Source organism: Amblyomma maculatum, chromosome 3 (genome assembly GCF_055883805.1).
Source record: "Amblyomma maculatum isolate TAMU_Amacu chromosome 3, ASM5588380v1, whole genome shotgun sequence".
NCBI lineage: Eukaryota > Metazoa > Arthropoda > Arachnida > Ixodida > Ixodidae > Amblyomma > Amblyomma maculatum.
In genome coordinates, this window is record NC_139346.1 from 80563959 (window position 1) to 80583789 (window position 19831).

The 19831-nt window shown below is 42.8% G+C and overlaps 1 protein-coding gene across 1 annotated transcript; it reads left to right on the forward strand.

The window, feature by feature from the left end:
• The first annotated feature begins 5540 nt into the window (after positions 1 to 5540).
• LOC146195070 (uncharacterized) lies at positions 5541 to 19196 on the forward strand. The gene is made up of 10 exons (XM_084596714.1): positions 5541 to 5562; positions 6574 to 6624; positions 7694 to 7753; positions 8975 to 9037; positions 9646 to 9705; positions 13012 to 13071; positions 14064 to 14260; positions 15477 to 15636; positions 18546 to 18669; positions 19051 to 19196. Exons 1-10 carry the CDS (start codon positions 5541 to 5543, stop codon positions 19085 to 19087), a joined length of 834 nt encoding a protein of 277 aa, XP_084452840.1. The 3' UTR covers positions 19088 to 19196.
• Positions 19197 to 19831: the final 635 nt, after the last annotated feature.

The window sequence follows — 19831 nt, forward strand, 5'->3', positions numbered from 1 at the left end:
GATCATTTCGCAGCTGATTTCAAGTTAAACTGTTGCTGTTTTGCAGAGTACTGATTTCCTAAAGTAAACAACTGCGTGGCATCGTAGCCCTAATAGCCAGCTTCGGATATTCACGGCGTTACAGTGGCTGGAACGGCGTATAGCCGTCGCGTGGCTCGGCCGCTCGGGTGACCTCGGGCGGAGTCGGCGGAGTCCGGGCAAAAGCATATTTTCTCGTGTCTGGTGCGATAAAACACTAACCGCATGAGTCGCGCGGCAGCACGATGCGCAGTGCGCTGAGGACCGCTAAAGCATTGCCGCTCGGCGCTGTCGCCCAGGTTCTGGGTTTTTAGAAAATCGCTCATGATGCTGGAACCAGCTCGCGAGGCAGCCAATCGCAAAATGCTTTGGGGTACTCACCTTCGTTGTTTTTGTTTTGTTTTGTTTGTATGCAAAGTTTCCCTAGTCCGGTATGAGTGAAAATCCTGCAGACGCTCATTTCGTCTGATCCGTGCATATATGAGCGCATCGAGACGGTTTAGTAAAAGCTTGGTAGGGTAGTATTGCAAAACAAAAAAGGCTAGTGTGGCTAGATATTGCTAATTTTCGAAAGTTGCAGAAAAACGCCACATGATTTCAATCATGTCTGCATCGCAGTATAGTAGCACGCCGCTGCGCTGGGACTTTTTTTTTTTGGGGGGGGGAGGGGCTCGACGCTTTTCAAGAAATTTCATCAGTGTTGCTGTTTAGCAAGAAACTGGATATAGCGTAACTGTACTCGTTTGCCAAACCAAGAGGCGGCGCTAAAAAAGCAAGGCTGAAAACGCGTCTCTGTCGCTGAGGTCCTTGGCTCTGTGCGATGTGCACCAGCGGCAGCGACAGGCGTTGGCGTCGTCGTCGCGCGATGCATCGCCAGGGATTGTCGCCTATTTTTTTTCTTTCTGTATCGTTGCTTCAGCTGCAATAGATCAGTTGCAAAACCTACAAGTCAGCTTCCCTGTGCGGCAGACATTCCTGCACAATGGCGGCATAGACTTTGGGGTAACAGTTGGGTACAGTGCTAGCACATCGCCTGACGGCTAGGGTAATTCCCGCACCTCTTGCCCATTCGTCACAGTATTATTCGCGTGCGCATTGTCGCCCCACTATTACCCTCTCCGGTTAGTGTCCTTTTTCTAAATTTTCATTCTTCACCCCTAGGGTGACAGTGCTCCCCCCTTTATTCCAGTGTCAAGAATGCCCGAAAACCTTTCTCTGACAATGGCCTGTGCGTGGGGAACTGCATCCCAAGCAGCGTGGACTGTGGTAGATGCATGTACTGCACCTAACTATTATTCCTGAATCAGGTTCTCCCGCCACTGTGCACGAATTCCTGCCTCACAGGGAAGCCGACTTGTAGGTTTTGCAACTGGTCTGTTATAGCATGTCCAGCAGGGCCGGAGCCTTTAGTGTGAGCGCTGGGTGGGCTCAGGAAATTTCAGTTCCAAGCCGGGTTCGGGTTTGTAGCGTGAGGTCCGGGCCGAGCTCAAAATTTATGCCCGTCCACACCTCTATTCGCGTCGGTTGTGTAGCACACGTTTGGCGCCCGTGCCTACTTTTAATTTTGTTCCACCGCCCTGGCACAGCTATGTTATACCAAGTGTAACATAGAGTTGCAATTAGTCCATTTTTTGAGACAGCTTTCAATTGAAATTATAGATTAACTAAACAGAGAAGAGCCGTGGTATGCTGTTATGATGATTTAGAGGCATCGATTTAATGGAGACTTTCTTTCCTTGCATTTAGGGCTCTTTGCTCTATAACGCCCGTAGTACAGCTGCTCCTCTTGTATCATCGCACTGCTTTTGCACAAGCAATCTGTCATCAAAGGGGTGCTGCCTGAATGTGAAGCAGACAACATCATCAAAAGTTTGGTGCTGCAAACCTGTCAACAACTGTGGGAGCCTTGCCATGAAACATGCTGTGTGTAAGGAAACATTGCCTCGGTAGGTATGACGCATTGCCTTTGTTTTGCATTATATAAAGGCTTTAAATGCTCTGCTGGCGTTTTGCTATATGACTGCATGCTATATGACGTTTTCTGGCTTTTTAGCTCAAGACTTACTTGTTCAGAAGTCTTGCCCACCAGTATGCAGAAAATAATATCCTTCATGTCTCTGGCAGTGCTTTAATAGCTGGTGCTATATTTCATTGCTTTATTTCAACAGTATGTGACTATTTCAAGTTGAGGCACGATTGAGTGAACCTGTGGTGTAATAGCACAATAACAAACATAACTTGTTGAACTGACGAAGTAGTTGTCCTTTGCGTAACACGGGAGTGCAGGTGCTTTAAGTGATGGAATATTTAGCATACTTGATTATGCTTGCATTAGAAGAATTCGCAGGAAGCCTGTATTGAGGTTGCAGAGAAGAAAGCCATTCAGTATTGCTCAGGTTATTTGCCTTCCACTCTCCCTTCATTACTGCTGCCTGCACTGTATGTATTTGTTCATACAGACATGCAGTTACTGACTGCTTGTACATTTCTGGTTGCCTACACTGGCTTCAGCCATGTAGATGTATTATTACTTTGATCTAAACCAGGCTATTTACTTTGCTCAAAGTGACAATTTTAAATAATTTTCTCCCCAAGCCATTGAGATTCGCCATTAGCTCCCAACTCGCTTTATTCGCAGCTGCAATGAATTTATTCTGTAACCCTAGAGCAAGACAATTGCAGAAAGATCATCATGCAATACTCGTTCAAATTTTGTAAATTTTAGAGAGCATTCTGTTTGTTTTTGCATATGCTTCTGCGTTCGGAAAACAGAGCAGACTTGCTTACAGTGCAGGTGGGGTGGGCTGCAAGGCAAAAGGAAATTATTACTGCGGCTGCTCATTCAGGCGTGCATTCCTTGTGCATTTATTGCTCTTATATATGTGCACCTTTGCCTGCATGCTTGCCAGGGCTTTCCCCATAATTGGGTGGCAGCGATCTTGCCGCCTACCTCTCAGAGGGACTGCCCTTTTCCAACTACGTGCCCACAACCAACTCACCTCCTGGGCTTCAAATTTGTCATAATCAAGGACGATTTTGTGTATTTGGTGTTACCAGTGACGCCATTTAAGATACGCAGAGTGCATCATTGGTCCATTAGTTTCATTTCGAGATGTTGTCACCCCTTACATTCCCTACTCATATTTCTTTTTCTACATCCCCTTGCAACTGCCAAACGAAATAAGACGTATAAAACTGCCAACCTCCCGCAGTCTCTGAATGCCATGTCAACAACAAAAAAGCTTTTGCATGTCTTGATAAAAGTAGAAATGATCCCCCGATTTTTTTTTTATTGTCATGTCTAGTCAGGCGGTTTAGTGAACTGCCACATGACCAAGCAAATTGCAACTATAAGTGCACTGAGGAGTCATGCGTTAGAGCAAGCATATGGATCTTGTGTTGCTTAGATGCTTAACTCCAAATATCCTCCTTTGTCAGACAAGATTTTTTTTTAGAAAACTGGATGAGCCAGAAGAAAGCAGATTGGATTCTTAGCAGCATTGTTACTTGTTACACGTGCGTTCCACCCCTGTATACATGAACTCGGCAGAATTGGGTCGAGTACGTCTGTCGAGTGAAAAATCAGTTGTGGGGTTCATGTATAGACAGTCGGGTCGAGTAAAATAGGCGGCGGAGCGGGTCGCGTTAACTCGCTTGCAGGGGGTAGGTTAATTCGTTTGACCCGCTTATCTAAACGCATGTAGACGCTGTCCAGTCAGGGAGTCTAGTTATGGAGAACTCTGGGGTATGAAAAAGCCTCTGGAGCGGCGACGAGCGTCACTCGAAATGAATGCTTTTTAGCGCTCATCAACGATAAAAAATAATCGAAGCTCTCGATAGTAAAAGGCAATGGGATCAAATACTAGTAAGAACTTGCACAATAACTTCGAATCTCGATGATACGCTCTGCTGCGATACTTACTCACTAAAGCGAGTTCATGTAGACATCTGCCGGGTCGAGAATGATGACCTTGCTTACTCAACGCTGATTCAACCCGGTGCTGTCGAGTCCATGTACACAGGGCTATTGTACTTGTAATTTTAGGTGAACTCTCAGTTCGTTTATTGCACAATAAATTTGAGCGATATTGGTGCTTTTTTGCGTGTGTGCTGTTTTGTTCTGCAAACAATACTATTTCTCCAGACACAATCTTATTTTTAATTTGAGCACAAAATATTGTCCATTTTTGAAAAAAAAATAATTTGTGAGACTGTTAAGAAATTTTGATTTTGAAATATATTCACAAAATAGCAACATTTTATAGGTACTGAAATATAAAAGGTGTGCGAAACAACTTTTCAGCTCAGGATTAGACTGGTTTTTCAAGGAACTTGTGATAGGGTGAAAGTGAAAAATCACTGTCATGCTAGATGCATCGTTTTTTTTTATGATCCCATAGTCACATCAAAATGCGTTCCTTGTGTAAGTGGCTTGCTAGCCTAATAACAACCGTAAATATTTAGTACTGTGTGTTGCTGTGCATATTATGAGCTCCGTGCACAGTAGCCAGGGGAGCACTCGTGGTAAATGGGCAACCCCTCAAGTTGGTGCTTGAGGGGATATTGTGGATTGGTCGCAGCCGCAATATTTTGAATGGGGCGCGTGAATGAGGCATTTGTAGGCGAGTAATTGGGGTCTCTGCAGCAACATTCTGGTTTTTGCTGGCTTGAGGGATGTAGCTATGGATAACAATATGGGAGCCACTAGACAGAAGGACGAGCCTTGGGTGTCTGCTGGGCACTTACATAATGGCTGCAAACGCAAGAAACGGGGATGATGTAGGGAGAATTGCACGGAGCTAAAGGCAAAGCAAAAGAGTAGAGGAGAGGAAAAAAACTGCAATGTAAAACAAACTAGAAAAAAAATACCATCCCTTCCCCCCCCCCCCTTTTTTTCCCTTCACGCTTGGTACTACACACAAAGCCCGACTTCAAGGCAAACTGGCTGATGAAACATTCCTGGGCGAAAGGTATGGAAGATGAAAGCATGAACGGAGTCGAAGTCAACAGGAGAAAAGGAAGTCTCAAGAAAAAATTGATAGAAATTCAAAGAAGCAGGAACATTATGACTTTCTTGGCAATGACAGAGGCAGCTCTGGTGTGATAGGCTGGCAGAGCTCTGTCTTGTGAGGTTTTTGCCATTTCTCGATGATGTAGACAATCTGAAGGATGGCAGGTTCAGTCATCATTCTCCCCAAATTGTTTGGGCGCTCTCGCAGACGACTGCTGAAAAAGGAAGGGGTATGGGAGCCCTCGGAAAAAATTCAAGTGGCAGCAGGGCATGGAAGAAAAGGGCGTAGTAGAAAATAAAGGTATAAGCTGAGGAAAAAAAATGAGTGAAAGAAAAGGCACGAGAAAAAAAGCCGCGATATACTTCACGAAACTGTTCTAGGCAACAAAGAAAAGTATAATTGCTCAAGTAAGAGTGTTAGATGCTTGTTAATTCTAACATTCCACTGGTGCTCATGCATACTACCGTGGACAGTGGCCCGTGAAAGTGACTCAACATAGACCTTCGATAGATGGATAGGAGGAGGAAGGCAGGCATGTTAATCAGAATGGCCTCCAGTTGGCTACTCCACACTGGGGAAACGTGAGATTAAAGAGGGGGAAGAGAAAAGGGGACCTTAGCATGGTTTAAATGAAAGTTAAGCATTAACCAACTGTGACCATGGGCACACCACTAGCACGAGCACGCTATACCAGTGGTTCTAGTGCATGTACTTTCCTTTAGTCAGGCATACTAACTGGCACCCGATAATACAAGCACCTCCTTGGGGACTGTTGCCCAATATTTTTTTCATGTGTTAAGAAAAATTGAAGTACTGCAGTGAATGAGGGCATGACTGCAGGCTCACAGCTCATTGGGGTGACAGTAAGGCAATGTTCGCGTCGTTGAGCTTGATAGACCTTGTTTGGGGTCGTGAAAAGCATTGTATGTTGTGAGCGAAAATGTTTGACAGCACACTGCAATACAGCAGTTCATGTGTGACCAAATAATGACGCAATTACAAGGATCAAAGGAGGAATGTGATCCAGACTGTCTGCTTTCTTCCACCTTGGGCACGTGCATAGCGGCCCGAGTTACTTCTGCACGGTACTCATAAGCTACTTTTTTTGTACGTGGGTAGTCGTAATCACAGCTAGAACATAGTGTTAAAATATGCAGCTTTGTTAACACTGTGGCTGAAGCTGTTTTATTTAGTCTCTACAGCTTATGAGACACCTCTAGTCAGCTACCAATGAATACAGCTTTTTGATGTTTTAAGCTTGTGTAGATGGTAATGAAGTTTCACTTTTTTGTGTTCTTGGGTGCACAATTTCGATTTTTGTTGTCACTATTTTTTTCTGCATATAGGTTCATACAATGAGGCAAGAAGGAAACTAGAGCGGTTACAGTACACGTCCGATCTCACCAGCGATGACGAGCTGCCCCAAAAGAGAAAAAGGGTGCCAACCACAATATGGGACCCTGATGATAGCTCTGAATGCAGCCAAGGAACCAGCTTGGAGGTCTTGCCTCCTGTAGTGCCAGCCCACTTTCCTCAGCGTAAGGAACCAGCTTGGAGGTCTTGCCTCCTGTAGTGCCAGCCCACTTTCCTCAGCGTAAGGTTCCATGCTTTTTTTTATGCAGTTGCAAAGTAGTTGCATGCAAGACAAAAGTTATTTTGTAATATATGCATGAAATGTTAAACTAAGCAGGCGTATGTAACCTTTTTTGCTGATTGGGAACTTATATTTTAAGTTAACTGGTGCACTTCTATTTACAATAAAGCTCTTCTAAAGTTATCCCTTGGTCATTAGATAACAAAGGTGTACAAAGGTTCCTGTATGGTACGCAAAGGTTTTTGCGTACCATACAGGAATCCCAGTTGTATTAAATGAAGCAGTTTTTTCTATAGTCTCTTGTTTTGCAAATAAATGTTTAATTCCAGCTTGTACATTTCCATGAAAACATTTATTACAAGAAATACCATAAATGAGTACTGTATATGTATGTTACACGATTGGCAGCTTTAATGCACTCCTCAAAGTTGGTCATGTAGTGCACAAAAACATCATTTCTGCTGTTATTTTTTAAGTCATGCTGAAGGAATGAGTTTTAACAAAACCATGTTCATTTAGCAAAATCAGGCTTAGATTTGGCTCAATTTGCACCTCATATGCATTTTCTTTTTTTAATAAAAATGTGCCTATGTGGACAACCGGAGCATTGCGATACTAATTTGGTGGTGCTCTGTCGTCAAAAGTGTGTCATTCAGTGCGCCAGGAGCATAAAAACTGCAAAGCACAATTTTTAACCGGAACAAATAAGACGTCATTTTCTGAATATTTACTGTGTATTTTGCTAAAAGTTTCCCTTACGGGATAGATCAGTGCTTAAGGGTTAAGGAAAAAATGTAGTAGAATTTCGATGAAATCGAACATTTTATTTGCTGCATCCCCTTTAAGGAAACAAGGCTATTGCAGGCCACCATGAAAGCGTGCAACCGTTATAACAAAGGGAGAATCTTATTAAAAACATTTATACCCTATGGATGCAGCTCATACTTTGCATCCAGAGTGCTAAAATGCTTATTATTTTTTCCCTTCTTTTTTTAAAGAACAAAGGACACAGTAACATAGGAAAGTTTGTAATGCTTGATCTGTTCTTGACATTTTTATTTCTGTTAAGCATGTGCTGTCCTGACCCGTTGCCCTGTGGAAGCACCAGTTGTGAGGCAGCACGGAAATGGTGAGCTCAGATGTGGTGAATTTCTGTTTACTACCTAGGATTGAATCTCAATACTGTGAAGCATGCTGAACTGCAGTGACTTAATTAAGTAGTTTATAATTTTGCCTGCCTTTTTACCCTTTCTCATATTATACTTGCCTCTCAGCAAGCCATGTTTCAAAACATTGACTGAAAACAGGTCTCGACAGCTGCGTACTTCAAATGCGCAGCACAGATGTTGAAGCCTTGTTGCAATATGTGCATATGTTTGTATGGTTGGGCACCTACACGCTAAACCTCTAATACTTGTTGGCAATGTCCTTTCTGTCACACTTCTGGCTGTTTCTTTAACAATTTAAGCATGGCAGCATTTCGTTTCTGCTTCTGAGTAGGGTCACGATAACAATTTAAACATATTTGAAAACAAAATTTTAATCGTTATGAGTACATATTCTTTCCTAGGAGAAGGAAGAAAAATTACAAGGGTTCAACGCTGCTGACCCAAATATTGAGCGAAAGCATTAGCTGCGAGTGACCGAGCGTTCTTCTCTTTTTCTTCCTCGTCGCACATGTAAAGCCCTGGTTTAACCAAGCCGCATGAACGTGCCTTAGTGGCCTATAGGGGTAACGTGAATGCCAGGGTCCTAGCAGGCTGATTCTGACATAACCGTCACATGTAAAACGAGAGACCCAAGTTGGCAGCTTCTGCCAGCCCACGTGGGGTGTGACGTCACAGCGTCACGTGGGTAAGACGTGGCTACTGGCCGCACTACGCTGAAGGCTCGAAACCTAGAGTAGTATTGCTTTTGCAATAAAAACATTATTTGGCGAGCAAGTTCGGACCCTTCGGAGCCCAGTGCCACCGCCCAGCCCTCACATTACGCGCACATGTCCAGGCCACATAGGGCCCTGGCACTGGCACCCCAGTTAATCGAAGTTTGATGTCTAGGTCCTTCAACACAAGGAGGGCCTCCCATTTCTCCCACAATCCGATGGCAGGCTGTCCCTGTGAGGGAGGATTGGTAGGGCAGCAAAAGAGAATGTGATCTTAGGTGGCGTACGACTTAATAATCCTCGCTCGGTGACACTCAAACCACAAAGTAGCCTTTAACAGCTGTACTGCAATAAGCCTTTGTAACCAGTTGTATTCTGCCTAATCATGGCCAGTTAGATGATATGAGCATGAAGCACATGGTACATTTTTATGGCCCAATTATTTGTAATGCTTCGCTTCAATTTCAGAACTCAATGTGTTGCAGTGCAGAGAACAGCATTCGCTGAGAAGAGGCACATCACAAGCTTCAGGTAGTAAAGTTTTGCTTGTTTGTGTTCTCCCAAGTAAATGTTTAGTTACGTTCAAAACAAAGATGTGCCCTTGTCACTGCACAAGGCACTTGCGGCAGGCATTTCATGACTACAATGCTTTGTTACTGAACACCAAGTTAATGTGTTCAACACAGCTGGGAAAGGTGCATTTCAATATGAAGTCCTCTGTTAAACGTTTTATGAACTGATTGTAGCTTTGCAGAACTTTGGTTTGTAGCACAGCAGTCATGTGAACTGCACATGCATGTTGCCCATAACTAAGCAGCTGCATTGCAATTAGTTCTACAATGCACCTCACAAATAGTGTAAATAAATGTGAACGATTTCCAGGGTTTCATATTGGTACATCACAGAAGCTTAATCAAGCAAAATAAGAGTTAGGTGTATAGACTAAATAAACCCAGTGTATCTACTATAGGCATGTGCAGCCAACTAGTCCAGCCCTTTATCTTATGCAATGGGATGCTCAAGATTTTGTTATAGTTTTGTGCATCTAGCATTATTTGATTTATTTTATGCTGCAGTAGGTGTACTGACTAAATATGCCAAAAATGATTGCTCCTGAAATGAAGCAATTTTAATTTCAGCACAGACTGACACTTCTCCATCTTATCATCACATTGAAAGTAGAGAGGGAGAAAATGCAGGTAATTATGTCTACTCTTTGCTTATTCTGTTAAACGTACAGGAGTTTTTCTTATTTTGGTAGTCCTAATCCTTTGTAAACTGCTATCTTGTGTGAATGTTACTGTCATGGTTTTTTAAATTTGGCTAAACAGTGCTCCTGTTTCTTGCGCTTCATCAGTCTTGGTGTTATAAAGAGATGTTTTTTTTTTCTTTCGTTGTCCGTAGAATTTGCAAACTCTTCTTTATAAGCATTCCCTCAAATAAATTGCCTCGCCGGGGTGGTACAGTGGTAAGACGGCCGGCCGACTACTGTCCGGAGTTCCCTGCTTCGAACCCGACCACGGCGGTTGCGTTTCGATGGAGGCGAAACGAAGTGGCGTCCGTGTGCTGTGCGATGTCAGTGCACGTTAAAGATCCCCAGGTGGTCGAAATTACTCCATAGCCCTCCACTACGGCTCCCCTTTCTCTCTTTCCACTTTCACTCTCACCTTCATCCCTTCCTTACGGCGCGGTTCAGTTGTCCACATAGCAAGGTGACAGATACTGCGCCTTTCCCTTCCTGTGAACCAATTATTATTATTCCCTCAAATAAACCTCGAGACATTTTTTGTAACCATACAAAGCAGACAGCAATTGTGGTTTGTTCGCTGCAACAAAGCAAAAGCTACATTAAATATTGCACTTCTGAGCTAAAAGGAATTTTTTGAGGACTATGTCCAGATTAATAAAGTTAAACGATAGATGAAGTGTTTTGAGCCTTACAGGTGTAATTTAAGTGGTTGAGTGAACACTTTTGAAATACAATGCAAAAGAGATTTTACTCGCAAGTTTGTACAGTAAACCCTCATTAATTCGGAACCATAAAAAATGTCTGGATCAACCAAAACTTTGAAATATTAAATGGGATTGAAAAAATTGTGAGGCCATTTGCATCCCAGCAATTTTATTGGTTGAATACCCGCAATAATGTTGGCCTGCCTTTGATATGAAACCCGAATGCGAACAATTTTTTCTGGTTTCATTGAGTGCTTTGCTTTGCACACACTGTCCAGCATATTGAAGAAGTAATCCAAAGTTGTAAAGTGATACTTTTCGTAGTGTGATAGCTGCAGCGGTGCTTCCTCAAAAGACATCCCTATCGCGTTTTGAGGATGTTTCACCACACAGTACACATGGTGAAGCATCGCAGTGAGGCTCACAGTGTGGTGAAACTGCAAGTGACCAGTGTACAGTCTATACCGAAAGCAGCACAGGGTTGCACATGAGGTATTGATATATGCGTAGGCGTTTGAACAGCCTCATGCCATTCCAAAATAAAAAGACCGAAATGCCACAACTGGTCTACGTGCACGGCCGATTCCAGCTATGGGATGGTGTTAAGTAAAAGCACAACTGAAACTGTGTGACTGGAGCGTGCTTAGAAAATGGGAAACTTTGTCATAGTCATGCCTGCCATAGTACGCACTATGTGGCCACATGCGTTTCATGCAATTGATTTTCAGGGAGGTCTATTTTGGTGATTGCTGGTGGCTTAAGTAATATTCCCTGTCCAAATTAAATGGAGTAATCCTGCTCATTGTTAAAATTAATGAGCATACCAGGCCAAACACTTGTATGTGCGTCAGCCAAGACCACATTGTTCGAATTATCTGAAATTTCAAAATAATGGGGGTTTAGTGAATGACACTTTGCTGTGTAATAATGTGTACTTGGTGAACTAAAGTGCACTTATTAAAGAATAAAAAAAATTGTGGTTTACCCCTGGTTAACTCTAGTTGAATTGCGAAAGCAACGGCGGAAGCTTCTTTTGCCTGCTACATTATTCCCCTGTCACGCCCTATCAGTGTAAGGTGCTACATTATTGGTGTCACTTAAGCTCATCCTCTTAGGGTATGCGGCGAGAATGTAAGCTTCTAGCCCACATGTAAAGCCGCGCTTCAACCAAGCCATGTGGACGTGCCTGCATGTCGTAGGGGTAACGAGAACGCAAACTGTTCTGGCGGGCTGACTCTGATATCACCCTCCCATATGAAAGGCGCGACCAGAGTTTGCAGCTCCTGCTCGTGGCATAGGGGCAACGTGAATTCAAATTTCAAAGCTGGCTGATTTTTTTATGAGCAGATCAGCTACAACTCTTCACAGTGTAGCTGCAGCCACCCGAGGTTTCGATTTGGCTGTCGTTGTACTGCTTTTGCAGTAATTACACAGTTGATTGAGTCGTTCCATTGGGAGGTTCAAATCCATGGACAGGGTGATGCATCAGTTATTCAAGTGAAGTCATTCTGTGAAGGTGTGCAACTTAAGGATGTGTTTTTTTCGCACAAAACAAAGTGAATGCGTTAAGCAAACAGTGCATATGTAGCGACTACTGGCAATATTTTTTAGTGACCGTGCCATCAAATCCGAAGTGCTTGCTCCATCGTACCGCAGCAGTCATTTTATTTCTATTTATCACTATTGGTAACAATAAATAGATGGCACCCGCCGGGGTAGCGCAGTGGTTACGGTGCTCGACTACTGTTCCCAAGGACGCGGGATCGAATCCCGGCCTCGGTGGTCGCTTTTCGATGGAGGCGAAAAGCAAGGTGCCCGTGTGCTGTGCAATGTCAGTGCATGTTAAAGAACCCCAGTTGGTCGAAATTTCCGGAGTCCTCCACTTCGGCATCTCTCATAGATTGAGTTGCTTTGCGACGTTAAACCCCACAAACCAACCAATAAATAGATGGCAGGTGATTCTTTTTTCTTGCGTCATTTGATGCAGCAAAAAGATTTGCGTGAACCACTAGAATATCATAAGGAGTTAAAATTTGGCACCATAAACACCACAACATCAGTAAATGTTGCGATTGTTCCAAGCACGTCCAATAAACTCATTTTTGTTTTATGGCATAAAGGTGCCACTTTTTTGTGTTCTGTACAGCTTTTGAGAACGAGATTTGTTTCAAGAAATGACATTGTCCTGCGCATCGGTTTGCACTTCCCATTGGTACTAACCGGCCAACTGTGTGAAGTGAAATAAAACATTTTACTTACATAGCTGCTGTAATGAATGAGTTTGTAGTAAACTATGTCCGCAATGGCTTGAAATATGTTCTAGATAATGTTTTTCGATTTAGAAGTATATTTCAAGGAATCCTTGCATTTTCTTAAAACACTGAAAGCACCCTCAAAGTTAACAGTGCTGTAATTGCCTTAGCATATAACATGCCACGCTTCTGTATTTTTATCTGTGATTGTTAATTTATTTCTGCTTTTCAGTAATGTGGTCTGTGATAAAATAGAAATAATTCAATTTGTTATCGGTTGCGGCTGCTACTGTTTTGCAGGACATGCTTCTGTGCTTGGGTCAGAGGTATCCTCGCGCTCACCTGAGTTGTCGCAACACGGTAATCAAGATTTCATTTTCATTTATATTGAGGTAGTATATGTCCTATAAGGTCTTTAGACCACTGATGGGACTTGTTACGTATGTGTTGCATGCAGTGTGGATATCAGCAAAAACAAAGATCACAAGATGTATCTTGCTTATTTGTCTTTCCTTTTTCTTTTTGCTTGCAGCATCCATTTTTGTTTTCTATATACTGCATACATTAGCTTGTCTTTACCGAGCTTGATGTTGTGGTAAGAATGCTTGTGGTGAAATCGGCGAAAGAAGAGGCCTCGAAGCTTTTTTCACCTTGCTGTATAGACGTTTGTGTTGAGCAAGGGAGTTGTTGAAATTCCTCCTCTCTGGACAGTCTGAAACCGGTTTCGCTGCAGCTTCCACAGTGCTTGCGCGAAGTGCACACGACTGTCCAGTGAACAATATGGCAATGCCCAGAGAGCCTAAAACGCCAAGTTCTATACTGTAGAATGAAGAGATGAGAAGCATCCGAGTTCGTTTCTGCATGATGAAACATGCATATGCTCAGCATTAAGCACTTCAAAAACAGACGAGTGTTGTTCATCTTGTGCTGACAGCTAGACTGCTGTTAAAAAATTACGCAGACAAAAGTTTGTGGTGTTGACATCTCATTCAGTGAACCTGCCATGGTGGCTCACTGGTTACAGTGCTTGACTGCTGATCCTGAGGACGCAGCTTTGATGCCAGCTGCGGCTGCAATGTTTTGACACAGGCAAAACAAGATGCACCTGTGTCCTGTGCACTTTGAATAAATCTTACCTGGGAGTCAGTATTATACGGACTCCTGCAAGGAGGTATTCCTGATATCCAGTGTTGCTTTGCAGTGTTAAACTCATAAAGCTACAAGTAATAATTATTAAATGAACTAGCTTCACTGGAATAATACTTTCTGTATTTTTCTCCTCATTTTTTTCATGCTGCTAAAAACGTTTCTTATTGAGTGCTAATCAACATGCTCTTTTAATTACTGTTCAGAATTTCAGATCCAAGTTTTGAGACTACTCAACATAATCAGACTTAGTGTGCAACAAGTCGCTGATGCTCAAAATGCTTATATGACACGGAGAGAGCCAGTCCCTCTGCCTGAGCCTCTTGTTAAACGGCCATTTGAGACAGCAGATGCACTCCTTGACTTCGAGGAAGATCTCACTCCTGACAAAGTTGGAACCTTGGTGCGTTGGCATTGTTATGAATTATGCCTTTCAGTGGTGTGCACATGCAGTTGATTCATAAAAAAGAAATATCAGTTGCCACCAGCATTAGAATACATTCATCTGACCGCTTTAAACAGAACAGTGATGAAGTACCGTAAAATTCTGAGCAAGCACCCCCTTTCTCACACGCCGAAATTACCATAAGGGGGGGGGGGGGTACTTTCATAGAATGCACTCAAAACTTTGGATGGCAAAATTTCCTGTCCGAAAAAAAGTAGATTGGAGTACACATGTATCTAAATTGCATCTCTGATCGGGGCGGTCATGCTGAAAACTGTGCATCAAGATGTCGGCGAGCGGCTATGCATTGTGTTCTTGTTGCAAACTGATCGACATCCGCCGCTGCCATTTTCACTCGGCGTGCTGTTTTAAACATGTTATCAATTGTCTTTTTTCATTTCGTCTCTGGCTCCCGCCTAAACAGTAGTCATATGCTCCTCCGGTTGCTTGCACTGCATGTTTCACTCGTGTTGTTATCGGACACCAGTTGTCAGCAGCGATTTCCCTACGCAACCCCTGGGGGTGTTGTTTTTGTTTGCGATTTTTCTGAAAGTTGAGATTTGATTGCATTCTGGGACTGGATGGGGCTGGCAGTGCTGCCTGGGTGAAGTGCATGACAAAGGTAGGCAGCAGGGAGGTGATGGAAGAGAGGGAAGTGCTTGCTTTGAAAATCACAGAAATGTGAAATTGGGAGTGAAGTTAAGGGGGTGCTTGCTTTGAATATTACGGTGCGCTATAAATGTGCTTGGTGGTAGTCTTAAAGCAGCTACCCGCCATTGCTGCTGAATTAAGTGCACTGAGAGGGGTTGGTGTACTACTTCCACCTTATGAGAGAGCATTTACCCCAAGGACCACTTGGAGTCTCAGCTTACTTGACAAGAACGGATGGCATTCTCGTTGGTTGACACGTGATTACAATTTTTTCTTGCAGATACATTAAAAAAAAGTGTTTACACCACAGAAATTCCCTACAGAGAAATTAGCTTAGGTGGTAGAGCATACGACCTGTTTCCAGTGCTTACTTCATATTTGGAAGTAGCAGCGCTGTAGATGCAGGTTGCTTTTTAATTTTTCACATTATTTGAAGGATTTGCAAAAATCTGCAATTTTTGTGTATAGTAATAGTGATAAATTAAGCCTAATCTGGTCAATTTTCTTGCGTAAATTGTTACAGGTAAATGAACTCATTCAGTTGGGTGGCCACAACCCTGATATGGCGACAAAACGTATGCTAATGTATCTGCTTACCGACAAGCTGGCAGCTGAATATTCTTGGCATGGCAAGAAAGGAAAAAAGAGATTTGTGGACCTTCGAGTCAGTCAACATTTGTTTGGTAAGTGCTGCTTGCTTTTCGCACATCATGTATATGTATATGCTTTTGTTAAAGTGAACTAAGCCATCACCACCATCAGCAACAGAACTTTGTACCAGTGCATGGCAAATGCCACTCCTACTGCCAGGTGCAGCCCTCTATCCCATCAAACTTTATGCCGTCGATCTGTGATTATAACGTCACGAGGATCATGAAATATTTTGATATATAGGTAATTCAATATATAAAACATGACAACATATGAGCTGTTTTCCTGTAGTGTGCATACGGTGTACCCACACTGGAGATGCACCTTCTGTTGCGATATGAGCCGTGTCGGCATACTAGCAGGCCACCACTGACTGTGGGTAATGCTTAAGCTGCCCCCGCAACGAGTCACATCGCGCCGGCTGTCAGAAAGAGGGGCGCACTTCTACATGCCGCTCCATGGCCGTGTGTATGCTCTGCGAATTATTCCATAGGGATAGATCAGGGTGTAAGGCTCGCGTCTTGCTTCGCGTGGCACAAGCATCCTTGGGGTTGGAGTTGACATCAAAGCTGCTGCAAACTGTGCTCCGAGAAAAGCCACTGCTGATCAGAAGAGGTCTAATTTTGTTACTGTACACTGTAAGCATAACAGTAGCTCACTTCAAATACCTTACAGTTCTATTATTAAGTACAGTTGATAAACAACAGGCTGCCCTCTAGATTGACAAAAGTAAGTTTCTTTGCTCTGCAATCACCTTGTAAGTAACCTTATAAATTGTCTAATTTTTAAGCTTGGGCATCCCCTTTCCTGTAGATTCGGATGATTCCAGTGTGAGTAGGCAAGCTTGAACTGCCATGAAATGCACTATTTTTGAATAAAAAAAAAGTTTTTTATCAACTTTTTTTTCCTTGCACAAAAGGCAAAGCAAAAGATGGTAAAAAATAAAATTTAAAAAGATTTTTTATCATCAACAAAAAGCAAAGTAAAATAATGTAAACAACATGGCACAGCATAGCACCAGCAATTCAAACTAGGTACTGTAGGCATTTCAACTGGGCACCATAGGCATTGCAAGTACGGACATTTGCCAATTTCCATCCCATTGCCATCCACTAAACTTCGTAGATATCTAATGCACGTTTTGGTTCTGTAAAAATGAAAAGTGCCACATTTTCTTGTGCTGTAGTGCTTTAGAGAATCCTTCGAACTCCTCAGTAGCTCAAACCACAGAAAAGTTAATGAAAACGTAATTTGTAAAACCAATTAAATGCCTGCCATTCTGATATTTGCAGCAAATTATGTCCTGCCCATATTATGTTTCTGAATATATTGGAACATCATAGTATTAAAGGCCTTGCTGCAAAGAAAATGCCGTGTCACTGTTGGCATTGTGAGTGAAGAATCACTGCCTAGGAGCTGCATGTTATAGCTGGTAGCTGACATGGCAGAGCACTAAATATTTGATGGTTTGTGAGACTTAACAAGACCACCCGATATCATAAAGGTGGGAGCAGCTGCGATTTTGGGTGATCATTTTTTGTTCCATTCCAAACTCTTACCTTCAATAATGTTCGATAGCTGACCAAAATACCCAGTATATATTTTCCTCTACCTTGTTCACCTTCATCAGTTTTTTGACCCCATTCCTCAATATTCTTGGTAATGTAAAGATGGGAGACAGCCATTTTATATGCAATAATTTACCAAATTGATATGTAATGAACTTGCGATGCCTCTGCTTGGTTTGTCATATGCATATGTAAATGTCATCCTTTATGCAAGTTAGGTGCGCATAAGTACCTCTCACCAAATCTCATTAATTCGAATTTCGAAAGGCCGAACACAGTATTCGAATTACTGTTCCTAAAAACTTAACTACTTCTATCGCAATGAATTTATTTAGTGGAAGACTAGGCAGTGGATGTCTGCTTTTCAGAGTGGAATGATGTGAAAGTGACTGTTATACGTTTCTATCAATGCTTTTTTGCATGCGTGCTGTCATGGGTGTGAAATCGAAACTCCTGCAGAATCGTAAGGGCCTCCCACATTCTTCATAGTGTGACGTCGTGCAGCTCAAGCGCTGCAGTCACCATCCACAAATAAGGCACTATCACTTGCGAGGAGGTGTCAGCCCGTGTGCTATATGAACGGCACATGACAATTGCTTGGTACACTGAAGGAACTCGCCCATTTCAAAGGAACCAGGCAAAATAAAATGGGGAGGGGGACAAAATACTAGCGACACACTTGGCATTTGAAAAATTGCCTCACTGGCCGCTGCTGTCCTGGTGCAAAGTTAAAAAGAGTGCAGTTGAAGTTGTCACTTGCATGTCATTGTCATAGGTGCAAGGGCTGAGAGTGAGTCTGCAGAATTTAAGCTAGGTTTTGATTAGGGCTTTTTAAACAGTCTCTTGTAGTGTGCTCATACCTCCTTCCGGAGGTTCATTTGAAATAGACAATGTGAGACGAACTTATCCGAACTTCTGAATGAACTGTTGTCGAATTGAGTTTTAACTGTTCTTTTTATTTTGCTAACTTACCATAAGGCATACTATAGAAAGTCATGCAAATTGTTTTCAGCCAGAAACTGGAGAAGGCTTTTCCTTTTAGTGTTATCCGTTAGCCACTTGAAAAAATCGACCTTCCTCATCGCCGTCTTACTTCCTGGAGAATTCGTGTCCTCGGCGCTCTTAGCCCTGTAAAAGTACAGCAGGTAGCGAACATCCAACTCTGCAGCTGGTGTAGAACATTGCGGGCATGTGGCTTCTAGTTACTAGTACCTTATTTTAAAGTATATTTAGAAAAGTGGGTTCATATTTTTGCTCTCGGGTTAATGAATGTGTGAAATTTAGTATTCCTTTGTTCTTATGTGTCTTGGGTACCTTGTGTATATACACATCAGCGTTCATTTGCTATAAAACTGGTGACCATTTTCTTGCAGTTGCCATAAAGAGACGTTTTCCCAACAGTACGAGAGACGATGTAGAGAGGACGGCCAGGTCATGGCTGCGCCATGCTTCTGAAAGGGCAAGTGTCAAGAAGGTTGTTGCACGCAGTACAATGAGGTATGCCATCATGCTGTTGTTTACTTTAAAACATTTGTAATCAAATTAGTGAAGAAATTTCTTCTAGCTACTTGAAATGAATACATCTGCATCTAGTGTCAGCTGGGACAGTGTGCACTGGCTGTGTTTTAAAGTGCGGCATCCTTCATGCATAGTTTTGATACATGCATGTTTCATGCATTGCAGTGGGCTTTTAGCTGCTAATTCTTGTATAGTTTGAGCATCTGTTAAGGTTAATTTAACTTTTCAGAGCAATTCTTGCAATCAGGTCCTAAATTTTGACTTTTCTTGGCAAGCCATGCCTGTGTAATTTTAGAAGGCAAATGAGTAACGTGAAATGCAATAAATCGATCATTGTGGGTAACTTTTTTTCTTTTCCAGGATCACAAATACCAACATTGGAACGAGCGCGGTCTAGAAGTTATGCTGCGGCTGGTCCATCAGTTTTTTTCTACTCTGAGTAAAATGCACGACACGGTCTGAATTTTTTCTTCAATAAAGTTTATTGATGTGAGCTGTTAGCATATAGGGACTTCATGGTGTGCACATGTACTTTGATTTGCATGCTTTCAGTCATCAAATCGGTGTATTGCCTTGCATAGCATGTGTGCCACTTATTTCAATTTACATTGCACAGTATGCAGTGCCTTCTAAGTGATGCTGACAGTGCAAAGTGTGGCAGCTGTTATATTTTCCTTCCGCATGCCAAATGTGTTTATTTACATGAAGCCGTTGAAATTGCGTATATGCAGTTTAAATATCCATAAGTGGCACACATGCTATGTGAGCTTACACTGATGCTGTTAATTTCTACATTTGGAGGCCCTGCGGAGAAGCTCCAGGAAACGTCCGAATGTCCGCCTCCGGCTGTCCGTCGGACGTCCGAGGGACGCGATCCGGATCCACGAACGATAGTCCGACGGACGTCCGCTGTACGTATATCGAACATAACCGGACTTCCGTCGGACGTCCGTCGGACGTCTATGGCCGTCTGGGGCTAAGCGTGGGTGCTCGGGGTCCGTGGTGTCGCACAAAACACACAAACACCTGCTTTAACAGGTGCCCCCTGCGGGCGGTATGCTAAAAGGGAGCAAACTATTCGTAGCAGAACACAGCATTCACAAAATACAACTTGAACAGGTTTGGGTGTTGTAAACAAAAC

Coding starts and splice junctions, on each gene's coding strand:
- LOC146195070 (XM_084596714.1), top strand. CDS start 5,541: ATGGATAGGAGGAGGAAGGCAG. Junction 5,563..6,573: donor GGATAGGAGGAGGAAGGCAG/GCATGTTAATCA, acceptor CCTCAGCGTAAG/GAACCAGCTTGGAGGTCTTG. Junction 7,754..8,974: donor TGTGAGGCAGCACGGAAATG/GTGAGCTCAGAT, acceptor CTTCAATTTCAG/AACTCAATGTGTTGCAGTGC.